This window comes from Chiloscyllium punctatum, chromosome 26 (genome assembly GCF_047496795.1).
Source record: "Chiloscyllium punctatum isolate Juve2018m chromosome 26, sChiPun1.3, whole genome shotgun sequence".
In the NCBI taxonomy this organism is placed as follows: Eukaryota; Metazoa; Chordata; class Chondrichthyes; order Orectolobiformes; family Hemiscylliidae; genus Chiloscyllium; species Chiloscyllium punctatum.
The window spans coordinates 80,518,247-80,532,453 of record NC_092764.1 but is presented as its reverse complement, the minus strand read 5'-3'; the positions used below and the strand labels follow the sequence as shown (position 1 = coordinate 80,532,453).

General features: G+C 41.3%; 1 protein-coding gene across 1 annotated transcript in view; it reads left to right on the top strand.

Annotated features, from left to right (window-relative positions):
* LOC140496227 (uncharacterized) overlaps positions 1-14,207 on the top strand; it is a 105,520-nt gene that overhangs the window by 69,755 nt on the left and 21,558 nt on the right. Inside the window, exons 12-15 of the mRNA XM_072595728.1 lie at positions 155-262; positions 1,859-1,963; positions 4,364-4,394; positions 11,168-11,285. Coding sequence (XP_072451829.1) covers positions 155-262; positions 1,859-1,963; positions 4,364-4,394; positions 11,168-11,285 — 362 coding nt within the window. The remainder of the gene's footprint in view (positions 1-154; positions 263-1,858; positions 1,964-4,363; positions 4,395-11,167; positions 11,286-14,207) is intronic.

Below are 14,207 nucleotides of genomic sequence, written 5' to 3'. Positions count from 1 at the left end.
TACCTGAGGAGGTGAGAATTCTGAGACCTCTTTGGGCAGACAATCGATTGAGCTTCATTACACTGCTCCCCCATTAATACTGGGATCAATTCATTCATAATTTGTGCAAACCATAATTCATCTTCAACAACTAATTCTGCTTTTCTTCATGCAGCAGTCACCAACATATAGTAAACCAAATGAAGAACAGGTAACATCAGCAACGTCTAACAGCAGCTCCAGTCCTGATCACACAACCGTTGAATCCAAGAAACATTCATTGGTAAGCCTTCACTTGCCCCCTCCACCAGCTCAGAGTCTTTCATCTCAGTGGGTGTGCTTTCCAAATTAAACTCGGGAACACAATCCAGGGGAGTGGTCACTGACATGTATCCACATCAGATTGCTGTTCCCTCAATGGTTCACACCAACTTCATCCTCCTAAATACTGATTGTTACACACCACCCCCTACTTCCTATTCATTCATTGGACACACCTCACCACCTGTCCTACCCCTGCATCAGCACAAACACCTCTACCATCCACTTACATTGTATACACACCCTCCCTTCACCTGACGTTCGGATAAGGCAGGCCCCACCTAAATCCTGTGGACTGATTTGGGGAGAGAGGTGAATTGTGACAGACATGAGGATCCTTGTTCCCTACGAGTAGGCAATACTCATTCCAGCTAAAGAAGAGCAGACTGATCATTTCCATTCCCTCATCGGACATTGATGTCACTGGCTGGGCCACTATTAATCGTCCATCCCTAGTTGCATTCACAAAGAGGGTGGAAAGCTGCTTTTTAGAAACACTACAGTCCAGGTGCTGCAGTAGATCCACAGTGACCTAAGGAAAAAAGTTCCAGGGTTTTAGCAGAGCAACAGTGCAGAATGGCAGCATATATCTAATACAGGGAAACTCAGAGCAACAAATTGATCTAGGGTATGTTTGTCAACAGATCCCTGAACTTAACAGGGCATGTTGATAGGGTAATTAGGCAGGCATGTGGAGCACTTGCCTTTAACTGATGTGGCATAGATTATAAGAGAAGTGAGGTCATATTGGAGCCATACAGGTCATTGATTAGACCACAGCTGGGAGTATGGTGTGAAGTTCTGATCACTGCACTAATAAAAGGATGTGAATACACTATAGATGCTGCTGTGAAGATTCATCAGGATGTTGCCTGTGATACAATATTTCAGCTATGAAGAGATGCTGGATCAACTTGAGTGGTTTCCTTTAGAGCAGGGAAGGCTGAGAGTGGACCTGATTAAGGTTTATAATATTTTGAGGGAAACTGAGAGAGAATGGACAGCAGCTGTTCCCATTATTTCCAGGGTCAATACCTGTGGAGCATAATCCAGGCAAATGGGGAGTATTCCATCACACTCCTGACCGAAAGCTTGGACATGGTGGATAGGTTCTTGGGAGTCAGGAGGTGGGTTACACACTTTAGGATTCATCACCTCTGACGTGCTCTTTTAGCCACTGTGTTTTTGTAGATTATCCAGCTGAGTGTCTGGTCAATGGAAACCTAAGGATGCAATTAGTAATGGTAATGTCATTGAATGTCTAGGGGAGGGTGATAGTTAGATTGTCTTGTATTGGTGATGCTCATTATTTGGCATTTGTTTGATGCAAATATTGCTTCCCACTATTCAGCCCAAGCCTGGATATAGCCCAGGTGTAACTGCATTTGGACAGGGACTGCTTCAGTACCTGAAGAGGTGAGAATTGTGAGACCTCTTTGGGCAGACAATCGATGAGCTTCATTACACTGCTCCCCCATTAATATTGGGATCAATTCATTCATAATTTGTGCAAACCATAATCCATCTTCACCAAATAATTCTGCTTTTCATCATGCAGCAGTCACCAACACATAGTAAACCAAATGAACAGACAACCTCAGCAACGTCTAACAGCAGCTCCAGTCCTGATCACACAACCATTGAATCCAAGAAACATTCATTGGTAAGCCTTCACTTGCCCCCTCCACCAGCTCAGAGTCTTTCATCTCAGTGGGTGTGCTTTCCGAATTAAGCACAATCCAGAGGAGTAGTCACTGACATGTATCCACTGACATGGATTTGGTGTATATGGATTTTAGCAAGGCCTTTAATAAGGTTCTCCTTGGTAAGCTCATTAAGAAAGTAAGGAGGCGTGAGATACAGGGAAATCTGGCTGTCTGAATACAGAATTGACTAGCCCATAGAAGACAGAGGGTTGGTAGTCCTGATGATGCTGCTCCTTGGTTTTTCTTTCAGAGAGGTCATAAAAGCAGCAATTCCAAGAAGTGTTTCCTGGGTGGGTTTTAGGACTAATTTGAATATAGCCAACAGAAACTGCCTCAGGCAAAAGGCTTTCACATTTTTAAAAGAAACACTTGTCCAATGAAAGGGAGTGGCCAGTTCTCCCAGCTCAGCTTCTCCATGGTTTGTTTTGGTTTTAACAGTCTGGCTACTGACTGAAAGCAGTCAGGCTGTTTTCAAGCTGCTGATCCAAGACACAGCTCCATGGAAGATGATGTTCCATGCTGCCAGCTCTCTCTCTCTCCCTCTCTCTCTCTCTCTCACCTGTAAGACCCTGTGTGAGCATTAACCTTTTGTGCCAAGGGGTGCTTTTGGGGATTGTTTGAAGTATTTGGAACAGCATCATTAAGTTGAGGTAATCTGCTGGGTTTTCAGATAGGTTGAGTTATTTGGTATTCTGTTCTTTTTTGTTTGTGTTTCATTTGGTAATCTTGTAAACAAATTCTGTTTTGTTTAAAACTAAGTGCTTTGACCAGCTGCATCTCTCCTGGAATAACCACATACACCTGCTTAAAACAACGAGCAAAGTTAGGGTCTGGTCTACTTCCATGCAATGTTTTGAGAAAGTCTGGCCTGGTCCATATCGTAGTGGATGCAAAGTATTCAGCCTGGAGCTCCGTGACCAGTGGTGTTCCACAGGGATCTGTTCTGGGATATCTGCTCTTTGTGATTTTTATAAATGACTTGGATGAGGAAGTGGAAGGGTGGATTAGTAAGTTTGTCGATGACACGAATATTGGTGGAGTTGAGGACTATGTGGAGCGCTTTTGTAGGTTGCAACGGGACATTGACAGGATGCAGAAGAGGCAGATCGAGTTCAAGCTGGATAAGTGTGAAGTGATTCATTTTGGAAGGTCAAATTTGAATGCTGAATACATTGTTAAAGACAGGACTTTTGGCAGTGTGGAAGCACAGAGGGATCTTGGGGTCCATAGATCTCTCAAATTTGCTACCCAAATTGATTGGGTTGTTTAGAAGGCTAATAGTTGTATTGGCTTTCATTAGCAGGAGTATTGAGTTTAAGAGCCGTGATTTTTTGCTGCAGTTCTATAAAGCCCTGGTTAGATCACACTTGGAATGATGTGTTCAGTTCTGGTCACCTCATCCTAGGAAAGATGTGGAAGCTTTAGAGAGGATGCAGAGGCAATTTCCCAGGATGCTGCCTGGACTGGAGGGTATGTCTTATGAAGGAAGGTTGAAGGAGCTAGGGCTTTTCTCATCGGAGTGAAGAAGGATGAGAAGTGACTTGATAGATGTGTGCAAGATATTGAGAGGCATAGATAAAGAATGGATAGCCAGAGACTTTTCCCATGGCGCAATGTCTATCATGAGGGGGCAAAATTTTAAGGTAATAGGAGGAAGGTGTGGGGGGAGATGTCAGAGGTAGGTTCTGTATACAGAGAGTTGTGGGTGCATGGAGTGCACTGCCAGCAGTGATGATATAGTCGAGACATTAGGGACATTTAAGTGACTCTTGGATACACACATGGATGATAGCAAAATGAAGGGTATGTAGGTTAGTTGATCTTAGAGTAGGATAAAAGGTCGGCACAGCAAGAGCTGAGCGCCTGTCCAACATCCTCATCTTCCCATTGATCTGCAATGATATCTTATTAAAACACCCCCTGCAACATATCACTAAGAACACACAGCCTATTTTTGTGGCTGAAATGCTAATTTACTTGATTTTAATGCAGACTTCTCCTGGATAATCCAAGTTCAGCATTTTCTACCTATTGTTGAAAGGATCAGAACTTAGTTAACCTGTATTATTTAGCAAATACAAAATATACACTGCACAGGATTTTAGTTTTGGAGCATTTTTTCATATTTTATCACGTTTATTTTCAGAGCATTGTTCACTCTGACTCAAGGAGTGATCCAACAACAATTCTAACACAGAGTAATCATTCCAATCATGTCACTGTCACTAGACCAGTGACAGGCAGTTCTCATGAAACATCCCAGATAAGACAGAATTATCAGATGGTATCTCAGTTTTATTATTTATAAATGCCCATTTTACTGAAAAGATATCTGATGCTTTAAATTTCTACTTTAGGAATCAGCCACCAGAAAGTTCTCTTCAGCAGGTAAATAAATGTTTTCATGAACTCTGCTATCCAATTCTGGAAAATGTCTACTTAATTTCAATAAGTTAAACCAATATTAATTCATAATTATTAATAGGGTATTGTGGCAGTTTACAGACAGAGGCCTTCAATTCTCACACTCTGTTCTGCTGCAGTTGTGAAAGAGATCCACCAGAGATTTTGGTTCATCTCATTTCTTTATCAATTGAAGGATATTGGCAGAGATCTCACCTCAATGGGACTCATACTTACAAATTAAAGTACAGCCTTTATAAAGTCAATTCTGGGTACTTTGTGCACAATGGTAGCATTTTGACCTCTGGACCAGGAGACCTGCGTTCAAGTCCCACTTGCTCCAGAGGACTGTCATAACATCCCTAACAAATTGATTACAAAATATCTAAAGTCAATTCTTGCTGAAGGTGACAACAGCAAATGCACTGTAGCAACTACAATTAGGCTCATTCAGTTCATCCCGAATGGGAGTAGGCCAGTCAACCCAACAAACCTGCTCCCCCATTCAGTTAAGGTGATTGCTGATCATTAATGTTTCCCTGCACTATCAACATACGCCTTGATATTATCACTCTCCACAAATCTATCAATTTTGGTTCTGATTGATCAATAATTGACCTTCCACAGCTCTCTGGGGTAGAGAATTCTAAAGAATTATCACCCACAGAGTGAAGAAATTCCTCACCTTGGTTTTATATCACATAGCCCTAATGTGAGAATATTTCACTTGTTTCTAACCTGAACATCCAAGGGAAACATCTTATCTAGCTGCACCTTATCATGCCCTGTGAGAATTGTGTAAATTTTAATAAGATCACCCGTCATTCTTCAAAACTTTAGAGACTACGCATTCAGTTTCCTCGATGTGTCATCATGGGAGGATTGCAACATCCCAGGGTTTGGGCTGACAAACACTATTGTACTCCCTCTCTGGCATGTACATACTTCCTCACATAGAGAGACCAAAACTATACACATTACCCCAGGAGCAGTCTCGCCAAGGCTTGATACATTTGCATCTGTACTTCTATCCTCAAATCCTCTTACAATGAAGGCAACATAGTTTTGTCTTTCTTACTGTTGTTCCACATGCAGTTTAGTTTTTAGTGACAAGAACACCCAAGTCTCTTGCATACTTTCACTTTCCAGCTGTTCAACATTTAGGATATAAGGTACATTTTGCATCTTGTTTTAGCAGGAGATTCACAAGGCTACCAATGTAAAGGGGGAAGCAGCACTTTTATACTTTGTGAGAAGAGCACGCTGATTTGTTGGAAAGTGGACTCTAATTGTCATGGAGAATGCACCAAGTGTACGATAACAGGCACATAACTGTCAAGCTTTGTTTAAATTTAAACCAGGCAGGTTGAATCTGATTGGCAGTGCCTTGAGAATTAAACCAGATAATGGTTATCATCTAAGTTGTTGAGTTGAAGTAGACACAGTGTGTGCAGGAGTTTTTTTCCATCTGCAAGGAAGAGGATCTCATGTGTCTAGGTTCCAGTATGCGTAAGTTCGCTACTTTGTGAGCCTGACTGGCAATCTTAACTTAGTTGTCAACATAATTTTTGTCAACATAAAAAATTAGTTCAATCATAGATTCACAGCTAATGTTGGACACTGTGAACATAAGAACATACAACATGGGAGCAGAAGTAAGTCTATCCTGTTATTCAGCAAGATCATGATCTGCCCCTTGCCTATCTCCTCTTTCATACCCACTAACTCCTTGATATTTCAAAACTCTAACTGCTTTTCCCAAATATTTCCAGTGATCTAGTCTCCACAACTCTCTGGAGGAGGGAGTTTCAGATAGTCACTACCCTTTGAGAGAATCTCAGTTTTAAATGTGTCCCCCCTTATTCTGGAACTATGTCCCTTCATTTGAGATTCCCTCACTCATGAAAACGTCTTCTTAACATCAATTCTGTTCAGCTCCTTCAGAATCTTATATATTTCAATAAGACCACCCCCTTGTTCTAAACTCTGAGGAATAAATGCTGAACCTGTTTAGCTGTTCTTGATAAATCAATCTATTTTTAAACACTAACCTGCTCGCAATTATGACCAAAATTCCAATTGCCTTATAAATGACATTCTGCAAGCTAATCTTTTGTGTTTCATCCCTTATCCCTTTTACATAATAGTCTGCCTTTTGATTCTTCCCACCAAAGTGCAAGACCTCACAGTTCCCAACATTAATCTATACCTGTCATGATTTTTGGCCATTTACTCAACCTATCTATAAGCCCTTGCAGGCTCCTTGTGTCTTATTGCAAAATGCCTCCCATCTACTTTTGTAGCATCAGCAAAGTAGAGACATTACACCCTGACAAGTCATCAACATAAATAGTAAATTATTGAGGCCCTAGGACTGATTCTTATGGCAGGCCATTAGTTACATGTTCCAACCTAAAAAAAATCTCGTTTATCCTAACTCTCTGCCTTCTGTTTTAATCATGCTTAATTCATACCAATATATTATTCCCCGATACTATGAGCTCCTATTTTGTGTAATAACATTCTGAGTGGCATTCTGGAAATCCAAATACTATTTTTTTTTGTCTTTGCTAATCACAAGTCATTCATCCTTCTCATCAAGTCATTCCTTTGCACCAGAATAATTGTTTGCTGAGTGTTATGAGATACCCTACTTAAAAGTTTACTACTGCTCATCTACTCACTCTCCCCTTAATCTATTTTTCTTTATTCCTCCCTCAATAATTCAAGTTGAAGTCTAAATTTCTCTCCCTCAAAGTGAATTTAAAATTTTACTATGTTGTGATCACTACTCCCTAGAAGATCTTTAACTTCGAGATATCTTAGTAATACCATCTTAATACAAATTATTGATCTAGAAAAGTTTGTTCCCTGGTTGATTCTGCAACATATTGCTCCTAGAATCAGTCCCTGATGAAATAGAGTTTTGTCTTCCATGTCACCATTGCCAAAGTACAGACTTTTAACTATTATTACTCTCTGTGGTTCTAATGCCTGTTGCTCTCATCTACACATATTTTCTACCCCTTCCTGTCATATTTTGATTATCATTTGCCTCTTCACTAACTTGCACTTCTCTTTTTGTTTTGTTTTAAACTTGCCCACACTAATTAGTTGAAAGCATTATCTACAAGTCTGGCTATAGACTTGACTAGAATGCTGTCCCCAATTATGGTTCAATGAAGCACATCCCAATGAACCTTTGTTTCCTCAGTACTGATGCCAGTGTCCCATGAACAGAGCCCACTTCCTCCACACTAATCTTTGAGCCATACATACCCTCCCACCCTGCCAAATCCATGTTCATCTTCATCCCAGAAAAGATATCCTAAACATTAGTACCAGGTAGGCAGCACAGCCTTCAGGATTCCTTGTCTTTGCTCAGGCTGAGGTTCATTCAAAGCTAAATTCTGGATCTCCATACTTGCTTCATCAACAGTCCTCTGCCTGACCATGGACCAAATTTGGTGTAATTACTCCAAGGAGTGTGACTGATTCTTGAAACACAGTTTTCAGGGAACACCCAACTTCCCTGATACATCAGTGTCCACAGTTCAGATTCCAGCTCCTCAACGTTTCACCAAGGTTCCTTGAGTAGTCAATACTTAGTGCAGATTTGGTCACTGTGGATTACACCAACATGCACTAGCTCCCACATACTATAGCTGCGATGCATCGCATGCCTAGTCATTTCTATTCTATTTAATTCATTAATTTGAATAATAAATACATTAGGGTGAATTTCCTATCCGTACTGTTTAGCTGTAATGACATCTCCTGACTTAAACCAATTGACCAATGAAAGGCATGGAAGAAATTTCCACCAATCACCTACCTGTTTTTCTGTGATGTTACACCTTGCTCTTACAGGAAGAAACATGCTAAAGGGGCTCTTTGTTGCAAAGTTTTATCTCCCTCTGTCACTGCCCTTCTCATGGAGGTTTGCTGCATGGAGCTATAGGCCTGCTCTCTCAAACAAAGCAGAAATTGCTGGAGAAACTCAGCAAGTCAAGGCAGCATCTTCGGAGAGGAAGCAGAGTTAATATTTCAGATCCAATGACCCTGTTTCAGGAATAAAGACCTGCTCTCTCATGTTGCTTGAAAAGCTGCTTACTCCTCAGGCTCTCCCATTCTTTTTGAAACTGCTGTCTGTAAACTCCCCCATGCTGTTCGAGAAGCATGACTTCCACCTCTGTGTTGCTCAGGCTGACTCACGGTGCACTCCTCCCAACACACTTTACAGTGATGTTGATTCACTGTACATCCATCCACATCCGACAGAGATTTATCTGTACTTCCACACAGATCACATATTGTATCCGTTGTTCTCAATCTGGTTTCTTCTACATTGGGGAGACAGGATGCCAACTTGCAGAATGTTTCAGAAAATATCTCTGGGACACATGCACGAAACAACCCCATCACCCTGTGGCCAAATACTTGAACTCCCCTTCCCACATCAAGTCTGAGGCCTCCTCCACTGCCAAACCCTAACCACCTGACACCTGGAGGAAGAATACCTCATCTTCTGCTTTGTGACCCTCCAGCCACATGGGATCAATGTGGATTTCACCAGTTTCCACATTTCCCTTCCCTGTACCTTATCCCAGTCCCAACCTTCCAATTTGACACAGCCCTCTTGAACAGTCCTACCTGTTCTTCCAACCTATCTGCTCCACCCTCCTCTCTGACCCATCACCTGCACCCCACCTTCATCTACCTATTGCATTCCTAGCTACCTTCCCCCAAGCCCCAGCCCCGCCCCCTCCCCTTCCCATTTATCTCTCAGCCCCCTTGGCCACAAGCCTTATTCCTAATGAAGGACTTACGCTGGAAAAGTTGATTCTCCTAATCCTCGGATGTTGCCTGACCAGCTGTGATTTTACAGCACCATACTCTTTGACTCTGATCACCAGCACCTACAGTCCTCATTTTCTCCTCCTCACTGCTCTCTCCTTCCAGGCCACTTTGTAGTGTCACCACGCACTCATTCCAACCCACCACAATGTGATGTTGACTCACTGCACACACTCCCCTTCACCTCACAGTGATGCTGACTCACTGCATGCACTGCATCCGGGTGAGGATCCAGAGTCATCATCCCTTGCCTGAGCCATGGTAGCCCTCAGGTAGAACAACCACCAGTCACCTCTCTGTAATGAGAGAGCAGGGCTATGGCAACGCTATAGATGATAGATGTGGATATACCTTTTCACCAATAAAGTCAGCTGTTTCTTTTTGCCCTTTCCACAAAAAAGGGGACAAAAAGAATTCATTCTGGGCACTATCAGGATGACAGGCTTTTACACAAATATTCTGTCATCAGTGATCACAGGCTGACCCTAATAAAGGAGCCGAAACCTATTACTGACCCAATGGAATGCAGTTGCCGCCCTTAGTGTAAATTTAGGACTAATCAGTGACTCTTTACAGCCTGGGAGGGCCAGAAATGTAGAAGGAACCACTCTCCCTGCCCTGTTGGTGTTACTGGTCAGTGTGAAGCTGGTGCCATGCACCCAATTAGTGCAAGAGTCACTTTATAATGCAGCAATGATCAGTGAACTGTCTGATGTGTGCAACATGAACAATGGGGTTGTGAAATGATCCTGTTCCAGAAAAATTAAGTACTACAATTCTTCATGCTGATTTATTGGGACAGCATAGCTGCTTGATGGTTGCTGTTGGTTATGGTCTCATATAAATTTGCAAAATTCACAGCTGGATTGAGCTGCCACGTGCAATTTTGCGTATCATTTTTAACAAATTCTGATAAGAGGTTCAGCAAAATCCTTACAGCTGCACCTTAATTCACTTCAGTCCACACACAAACATACAGGAAATGCAGAGTTCGTAAAATTAAGTCCCAGTTTCAGAATGAAGATAGGGTCTCACCGGGGATAATGGAGAATTAGACTCTCAAGTGTCTGGAATGTGTAAATGAGATATAAAACCTGAAATAAACCCTAGCCTCTCCAGTCTTGAAATCTAATGTTTAGAAAAAAATGTTGTCTAGAAATATTTTGAGTGGAGTTGAATAACTGTAACACCATTTCAATGCAATATTTGGTGAGTAGAAACAGTGAGTAATGCAATTTTTTTACTGTCTTACAATGTTTTATCAGTGTTTTTTGCTGTAGGCAAACATTTATAAGTTTGAGATTCTCCAGTTGTGTTTCTAATGTTATTCTATAACCCAGAAAGTTCCAAAATCCAGAGATACATTGATCATAAGCATTCTGGACTGGAGGCATTACAGTCTTTCCATTTCATTAGGCTCCATTTTGTTGCTATGACGATAAGGATCTTAATGTAGACTGGCCCAAATGATCCCTCTGTCAGATTGTGGATTGGCTGGGGACCCAGTCAGTGATTATTCCAGTGTTTTGGAACATTTGAAAAATTTGAATCATTGTAAGAGTGTGGGATTATTAAAATTTAATAATCCCATACTCTTTAATTTAATTTAAATTAAATTTAAAATTTAAGTTATTTCTAACAAGCTGATTGATGTATCAGTTTGAACATCTTCTGCTTCCGATTTAATTTAAGTTTTCACTGATACATTTGAGTCAAAACTGGAAATTTCTCTGAATCGTTAACCAGTCAATTAAAGAGCTGAGAAAGGTATTCCATTTCCAGAATAAAACAAAGCTGATTTACCCCAAGATCATACTGTGAGTGCTTCCCAGTAGGTATTTCGAAGGGCTGGATCTGGTTTGTATTGACCTGATTATTTAATCCTCTCCTTCTCCACTCAGGGCCGAATGAGACTTGTGAACATTTGCGGCGCCAGCTGAATGAAAGAGAACAATGCACGGCTGCAGTTGGAATAGTGAACAAATTCCTCCAGAGATGTACCAACCACACTCCTGACACGTAAATAATCATTCTTCTAGAAACACAAAACACAATAAATTTCAAATATAAATGGAAGTCATGAAAATTTTTTAAAATTCTCCATTTGGCAAATAACCCTGATTTTTTTTTTTCTGACCTTCCCCTCATTCCCAGCCTTCTGCTGGGCTGGGTGTCAAATCTTAAGCAGCCACCTGACTTCCCTCTAATGTTATGCAGGCAAATCGCTTTCCAATTTTTCGGGGCAAATACAGTTTGTATTCCTTATTTTTCATCAGCTAATTTTAAAAATTATGTAAAAGATAAAAAAAAATTATTTCTTGCTGCAAAATCTTAAACTGGGAAGTTTTGTATTGAATTCCTGAAGTAGTCATGCAAGTCACATACCTCCATTCAGTTTAGTTGCATGTTCAAAGCTCAGGGCAATGCTGAAAATGATATATAATTCCTGAAATGGAACTACTATACAACAAACATTTGGCAGTTGTGAAACCAGCATTTCCAGTGTTTAACCTACTTTTGTCTCTAGTTTGGGAGGGTTGCAGAATAATTGAAGTATATTACGTGAAATACTATAAAAGCTTATTGACAAGGAACTACACATCAAACTCCATGAAAGAGAAAAGGGAACAGATATCCACTGTAGAGCACAGTTGTGCTGGACACTCAACTGTAATTAGTTTTCCTTTAAGTGTGAATGTGTCTCCAATAGTGCTTGTGCTTGTTGAGGTAACTTCACCATACCGACAGACGAAATATAATCTTTATTTTTAAAGTTCCAAGTTCCTCCTGGCTTTCACAGGATATTTTCTCCCTGCCAAATCAGATGAATTTTCTGAAGTATAGACAGACAATGTTGTAGAAACTCAGCATGACTGACAGCATCTATGGAGAGAGAGAAACAAAGTTAGCATTTCAAGTCTGGTATGACTCTTCTTTAGAGCTATAAGTTCAGATGATTGAGAATGGTGTGAAAGTCCCAACCAGTTTTGAAGTGCCCCAAGAAGAAACCACCAGGGCATTTGTATGTTGTCGCTTCACCTGAGTACAGCCCTCTATCTGCTTGTGAGGAAATGGTACTTGGAGTGAGGATAAAATTCCTTGCCACCCCCTGCGCCAACCCATTACCTTGCAAATGGTGTCTAACACCAAAACAGATAGCTTGAAGGTCTAACAGAGTATGCCAGACCTGGCCTTCCATGACAGCTGCCACTCTGTCCATGTATGTAACTGGATATTTGGATGCCTGTGCAGCAGGATGTAAACTAAGTTGGTGAAGTCCTCCAACATTTGAGTCAGTTTGCCTGATGCTCTAACACCTGTGCCTGCTGCTTGTTCCACTTGTGTTTCTTAGTTGGTTGTTGAGACTATGGTAAATATGAATATATAACTACAAAGTAATGCATGTTGAGCTATTATGTCAGTGTAGTGTCTGGGTTGCGTGCTTGAGTCAGCCTTGCGTGACTACAGCCTGTCAGGTGACAAAAGGTGAAGAAAGATGAACACGGCCCAACGTGAGGTCTAGAGCAATTCAGAAGACAATTGTGGCAGAGTCTGATTGGTTAAGGGGATGTAATGTAGGCTTAGTGCGATTGGTTATGCTACTGTAACAGGGATAGGGCATGACTTTTAGAACAGCATAAACATTAGAGTATGCTCGCTGTTTGCGGGTTTTCAGGGTTGTCTGCTCTGATGGCCACAGCTTTTGTTTGCAAATAAAGGCTTATCATCTTGAGGAATTCTCTGTGTCTCCTGGTCATTCCTAAAGATGCTATCTACCACAACAAGACACAGAGCTTTCTGCGTCACCACGTGATTCTCACTGTCCCCCTGACTCAGACAAGGATGCTCTCCTGGTAGGAGGGAGGAGAGAAATATTGAGAACACCATCACCCAACTTGGCTCATGCAATCTTTCAGTGCAACATTTGCTTGAGGAATGAGACAAAGGGCAACACTGAATGAGACAAAAGTGACCGGCTCAGCTTTTAGTGATTGTACGAGTGGGACATGGTTACAGTTGCAGAGATAGAGTGAGTGAGAAAGCAGAGAGAAACAGTAGTATTCATCCTCCGAGAGTGAACTGATGAAATAACACTGATGGTGGTGGTGAATTTGAATCAGGCTCACAACATCTGATGCCATGGTCTCCCTGCCAGTCCTGAGGGAGGATGGCAGCTGTCCTCTGCACTAGCTCATCCTGTCTCTAAAATGCTGGCATTTATTAAAATCTGTTATAGATGCTGATAAAGTGCATATCTCGATGAGATAAGAAAGTAAGAAATCAAAATCACCACATCCAAGAAACTTTCCCAAAATGCTGGCATCTTCTTAAAATCTCTTGTAGATGTTACTGAAATGCATACCTCACTGAGGTAAGTAACTTGGCCCACCAACATCTCCATTTCTAGCAATGTTCTTAAAATCTGTTGCAGATGTTACTAAATTGCATATCTGGGTAAGGTAAGCAGGTTTGAACACTAAAATTATCATTTCGAGCAAACTTCTCACAAGTTGGCATGTCCTGAAAATATGGGTCAAAAGTGTGGTGCTGGAAAAGCACAGTGGTCAGGCAACTTCCGAGGAATAGGAGAGTCGATGTTTCAAGTATGAGCACCTGCTCCTCAGATGTTGCCTGATCGGCCACGCTTTTGGACTCTGATATCCAACATCTGCAGTCTTCACTTTCTCCATGGCCTGAAAATACATTGTAGATGGTACCGAATTGCATAACTCAGTGAGATAAGTAAATCGCAAATGCCATTTCTAGCTAATGTGCATATCATGGTGAGATAAGCAAGTTTGAGCACCAAAATCACTATTTCCAATAAATGGTATCCAAAATGCTGGCAAATTTATTGGGGTTCAATGCCAGTGAGGACTTTCACATGAATGGCCCCAGAGGCCTAAATGGGTAAGGCACTGACCTCCTAAGCCACGTTTT